The 6,000-nt window shown below is 39.6% G+C and overlaps 1 protein-coding gene across 4 annotated transcripts in view; it reads left to right on the plus strand.

Moving 5' to 3' along the window:
* Dgkb (diacylglycerol kinase beta) overlaps positions 1 to 6,000 on the plus strand; it is a 590,490-nt gene that overhangs the window by 172,481 nt on the left and 412,009 nt on the right. For all 4 annotated transcript variants that reach the window (XM_050158720.1, XM_050158722.1, XM_050158719.1 and 1 more), the window contains exons 9-11: positions 2,447 to 2,564; positions 5,079 to 5,167; positions 5,247 to 5,363. In XM_050158720.1, coding sequence (XP_050014677.1) covers positions 2,447 to 2,564; positions 5,079 to 5,167; positions 5,247 to 5,363 — 324 coding nt within the window. The remainder of the gene's footprint in view (positions 1 to 2,446; positions 2,565 to 5,078; positions 5,168 to 5,246; positions 5,364 to 6,000) is intronic.

A 6,000-nucleotide genomic window follows, 5' to 3' on the forward strand; every position in this document is an offset into this window, starting at 1 on the left:
TTATGCCCGGGTAATAGATTTGTGCATCACTTGCAGCCTGTACGTGGCTAAGTGTTCTGATTGACAGAACACCCACGTTCAGACTTGTTTATTTTTTGATAAGGAAAATGCCAGCTAACTTCATCCATATGTGCTCTTCAGCAGGATGTGGCTTATTCACATGGAATGGCCAGTCGCTTAAAATGAAATGACAGGGAGGACAAAAACAGCAAAACATATGAAAATTAGAATGTTTCCTCTCTCCTTTTACTTGAAAATGTTTTAAAGCAATGTGCCGCTACTTTCAGAGATTATCAAAAATCAACAGTCTCATAGAAATACTTTTAGATCAAGATGGCCGATTCCTTCAATATGATGGAAATAAAAATACATATCATAATATATAGCAAAGATAAACATTTATTATCCCATTTAGATTCTAGAGCTATTAAAATTATGACGACATATCCAAACCAGTGCTGGACTCAGAAATAACTACGAAGCTTATTTTTTGAGTTATGTAGAAAAATATTTAAAATTCTCTCTCCTGATGTGGTATCAATGATAATCATCTCCATCCTCTCAGAACTGCTTTCGTTGAGAGCTTCCCAGTCCCTTATCCAAAAAACAAATTTGAATATTGATGAGAAATTGGAAAAGGTCTGGTATTAACCTGGTGGTGAAGGTAATGGATCAACTCTCTATAGTTCCCGAGTACCAGAGAACATGAGATGCCCTGAGCCAGACACAGTTGGCTTAATTACTTACAGCAAACCAAGGAATAGGCATTTCGCAGCTCAGTTGGCTTGCCTTTCTCCCTTCCTGCAAGGAGATTAAGGGATGTGAGCCAACTAAACGCTGTACTCAACTCAGAGACTGGTCCCTTGGATTGGGAAACCAAGTCTCTATGTAGGACAGAAGTCTGTTCAGCCTGTCTTCATTAGCAAGTACAGAGCCTGTCCTCGCCTCTGAAGAGAGCTGCTTCTCTATTGTGCAAGGTACTGGATAGTCACTTGTGTTTGAAATGTCTTCCTGGGACAAAAACAAGGCAGTGCTTCTACCTTCAAAAGTTGAAAATATTCAAGGGGCCCATCGACAAGTACCTACCAGGAAGTATTTTCATTAATGCTTCAACTTGTGATACAAATTTGACATTTCTCATTCTAATGTGAGAATTAGTTACTATGGATTTATGGATATTATAAATCAGTGTCCTTTCTCTCACTGTGGTAAGAGAGAGTGGTTAGAAACATTACTATTAATATTTTATTATTAATAAAAATGCTTGTGTTATCTCTTTATAGATTCCCAATACAGTATATTATTATATACTTAGATATTAGTTGGGGACTCAGTGTAAGAAGTATGTATTCTTGACAACTTGAGGAATTATGAATTATGTCACTGTTGATAGACTATCAGTAATTCCAAAATTCAGTTTCACACAAATTGGAGAATGAGATATGAAGGGTATGTAATAATATACAAAATGATGGTAATAAATGATGGCAACAGGATACTTGAATGTAATATTTTTGTAGCTTTTGTAGGGACTTAAATATGGAGTAGCATCCTGTAGATTTGTGTTATTTTAATCTTGACCAATATGGATGTGATATATGTCATTAGTTATTAAAATGTTATATACTTAGCATAGTAAAGCAATATAGCACGTTTCTTTACTAAAATTGTGAATTAATGTAAACATGAGGTTTATTGTGACACGTAACTACCACGATTGTTATAGAAGTGATAATAATATTTATACTTTTACCATCGTTCATTATGGAGAAAAATAAATCACTGTTTTGCAAGACAGGCAAAGAAATGGTCATATAATTATGCATCAACATTAGTATTTAATGCAGAATATATTATAAAAGTTTACTTTAGGGAATGCAGAATATATTCTTTAAGATTGCCTTAGAGATGAGCCAGTGAGGCCCTAGAATCACCACGTCTGATTTGTAAACATTACATTTTGCACCCCATTTTTCATTCGTTACAAAACCTGATTTCATTCTGAATTCTGTTTTTCCCAACAAAACGGTGAATGAACTATTTCTACATGTTTCCACTTTCAGGGCTTGCACTAGATCTTTCTCTTTATTCGTTTGTTTGTGGAATTGCGTGCTATGAGTTACTCAAAGGCTAAGCAGGCGCGCCCTGTGTTCAGGGAGAGCTCTGTTTGGAAGGTCCTTGTGGTGGCGGCGGTGCTCTTACGCTGTTGACGTGAGACAAGATGTCATGGGTTGTTACACCATCTCGGAGCCGTTGGTGGTGTCTCATTGGACTGGAGCACACGTGTTTTTTCCAGTGTCTCAGTGGCGATCTTGTAAAGTAGGGAGTAGAGATGAGGGAACAGATTGTCTTCAGACGCTTCGGTCCAGTCTGAGCTTTATTGGCACTTGCAGATTCTACTGTTTATTTCATTAAGCGGAATCTGTTTCTCTCCCGTCCTGTGCAGAATGTGAAGGATGATGGACAGCATGTGTGGCGACTCAAGCACTTTAACAAGCCTGCCTACTGCAATCTCTGCCTGAACATGCTGATCGGTGTGGGGAAGCAGGGCCTCTGCTGCTCCTGTGAGTACTCCGGCTCTCTCTGACGTCATCACCTTGCTTGAGGGAAAACTGAGCACATGCAAGCGCCCTGTTTGTGTGACATACCCCCGAGCCCAGCCGTGGTGCTTATAATGTGTACTTCCCTGTAGTCCCTCAATCCTTTCAGAAGGAATTAATGATACTTTCCAACTTCTCAGACATTTCCTTCTATTGTAGTTCAGTTTTCGTGTTTCTTGTCTCTCCTTGAAATATTTAGACATCTTTCACTGGTTTCTCTTACTTACATAATATTTATATTATATTTTATATTCACCCCATACGCTAACCACTTTATTTTTAATTAGCTTTTCAAGGTGAGAAGATACATTGAGGTCTTAAAATAAAAGACTTAGATCAAATGAATAGAAATGGATTTTGTTCATTCAAGTTATCAAAAAAAATGCAGCTTCAAGTCTTGCATGTTTCTCTCTCCCTCTCTCTCTCTCTTTCTCTCTCTCTCTCTCTCTCTCTCTCTCTCTCTCTCTCTGTGTTTGTGTGTGTGTGTTTGTGTGTGTGTTTTCCCACGTGTGAGCATGTGTTTATGTGGAAGTCCACAGCTGACTTCCACGGTTTCTTGAACCTTACATACTGATTCAGATTCTCCTAGTGACCCACATCTAGCTAGTCCAGCTAACCATTCTGCTCCTGGGAGACTGTCCCCACCATCTGTAAGAGACAAACGGTCTTTTTAAAAGTGAATTCTTCGGGTCTGCACTCTAGTCTTTGTTTGGCAAGTCCTGCACCTGCTGAACCATTTCCCCAACTCCCCGACACATTGTGTTTACATAAAGAAAAGTCTTCATCTGCTTTGCATAGCTATAGAAATAGAAGGCATCACAAGTGATTTCTGTTTTAATTTCAGCTCCCTTGTCTGACAAGATTAATTTTATTCTAATAAATCCAGACGACCAGCTAGAGATTTGCTAAGAGGTGGCTGTGTTATCAGTGGTAGTTAACTAATACAATTGCCTATTACCCATATAATTTATTGCATTGTTACCTGAAAATAAAGTTGATATTCTCTGAGGTAGGAATGAAGTCCTCCATTGATCCAACAGTTCAGCCACATTCTTTTCTGTGTTGTATTGTGCTTCAGAATTTTATTTCTATAGGTGCATTATTTGACATTAAAAAAACCTACACTTCATGTATATAATTTTGAAATCACTAAGATTTTTTAAGTTTGCATAGCACACTGGCACATATCACATACAAGGAACGTTTCTGTTGGCCACTGTGGAAGATTCAGATATGCTAGAACTTTCTGCATGTTCGAAAAAAAAAAGCATCAAAACCCCTGCTTTAGAACTTCTATAACTTTTTAAGGGGGTAAACATTTTAGGACAGATTTGATTGCTTTAAATAAGACAACTTTCAAAGATGGGGTGTGGTATAATAGAAAAGGAGAGTATGTGTTCCTCCAAGTTCTTGCACGAACATCACAGACAGGATGTTTTAGAGCATTATTATTATAAAATGCTATGAGCATTATAGGCATTTCATTCATAATCCAAGAAGGAGATTGTTAAAGTGATCACCTGTTTAGTTTTATAAATTTCTACATATTGATAAACTCTGGGCCATTAGTTTGGGAGTCATACTTCACCTTAACAAAAACATCTATCTATCTATCTATCTATCTATCTATCTATCCATCCATCCATCCATCCATCCATCATCCATCCATCCATCTATCTATCTATCTATCTATCTATCTATCTATCATCTATCTATCTATCTATCATCTATCTATCTTCTATCTATCATCTATCTATCTATCTATCTATCTATCTATCTATCTATCAATCTATCTATCTACCTATCTACACACATACACATATATAATTTACTGGTATTTGTGCCTGTGTATGTGTTTGCATATAAATACCAAGTTTTGTTTCCTAGCACCATAGATTGCCTCGTGAAGTTATTTGTCTGGGAGAAACAATAGCATGATGAAAGTGAAAAATGAACTTCCCTGAGTGCCTGGAATGGATGATGAAGTCTACTTTCTAGAAATAGAAAACTCTGTCCTTTCCCATAAAGATAAGTCAATGTACAAAGCAGTATAAACGCACAGGCATTGGCGGCCATGCTTGCCAGCTGCTCTCGTGCCTATACTTTGTGAAATATAGATCTCTTCCTTCTAGCGAACGACACCAAGCCATTTGGCAGCCATCAATTTGTCTTTAATATTTTTGTCATTTGGGAATTATTGTGAAGGATTTGAGCGAGGACTGATTTAATTAAGCATTTCCTGCTATGCCATGATGGAGGAGCCTCGGTCTCTCATATGCATACTATTTCCTGTACTAATTGGCCTTTTTGTATTCCATGATAAAAACAGCCGACTTGGACTTTTTTCCTTGCTGTGGCTGATTGGATTGATTAGGGAGCTGTGGATGTGAAATGAGGTTCTGTTAATGTCATTCTCCCTCATAAAACTGCAATCAGGACCAGGGTCAGCTCTGACACTGAGTACCTGTTTCCTTTCAGTCTGCAAGTACACAGTCCACGAGCGCTGTGTGGCCAGAGCCCCTCCCTCCTGCATCAAGACCTATGTGAAGTCCAAGAAGAACACAGATGTAAGTCTGGCAACACGGGCTTTCTAGATATGTCACCACGGGTACCTCCTCTTACCAACGTATTCTTCTTCTGTTCTAGGTCATGCACCATTATTGGGTTGAAGGCAACTGTCCAACCAAGTGTGACAAGTGCCACAAAACAGTTAAATGTTACCAAGGCTTGACGGGGCTGCACTGCGTTTGGTGTCAGATCACAGTGAGTAATGCATGACATCACTGGTCTGGAGGCTTCAGGGTTAGACTAAATCAGCTGAGATCTTAGGGCTTCTTATATCATCTGCCCGAAGGTTAGATTTGTCCCCACAGAAGCCAAGACTGTAGGACTGATCTTAGAGTTGGCATGCCCATATCTCGGTGGAGACCTCCAATTGCCGCGCCCCAAGCCCCCGTTTCTGCACTCTGTGCACTATTATCCAGTTCGTGAGCTTCCGGCAAGGGGGCTGGAGGTTAAAATACACAGACACACACAGACAGAGAGACAGCGACGTGGGTCATCCTTGAATTCCCCAACAATGCCTCCTTTATTGTGTTCAGGGGCAGATTATATTGTTGAAATATGAAGCGGCCGGGCTGCGTCCCCAACACCCCAGACGCTTGGCTAGCTCATGCCCGAAATAACAACACACAAACTGTATTCATTTAACTGCTTGGCCCATGAACTCTAGCCCTTACAGGCTAATTCTCGCACCTGGACTAGCCCATTTCTAGTAATGTTTGTAAGCACCCTAAGGTGCGCTTACCAGGAAGATTCTAGCCTATGTCCATCTTCATTGCGTGTGCCTCAGAGAGCAGAGCTATCGCGTCTACCCGGGAGAGCTGAGCATGGCGTCTCT

The sequence above is a fragment of the Alexandromys fortis genome, unplaced genomic scaffold, assembly GCF_014885135.2.
Source record: "Alexandromys fortis isolate MF-2015 unplaced genomic scaffold, M_Fortis_MF-2015_v1.1 scaffold_101, whole genome shotgun sequence".
Classification (NCBI taxonomy): domain Eukaryota; kingdom Metazoa; phylum Chordata; class Mammalia; order Rodentia; family Cricetidae; genus Alexandromys; species Alexandromys fortis.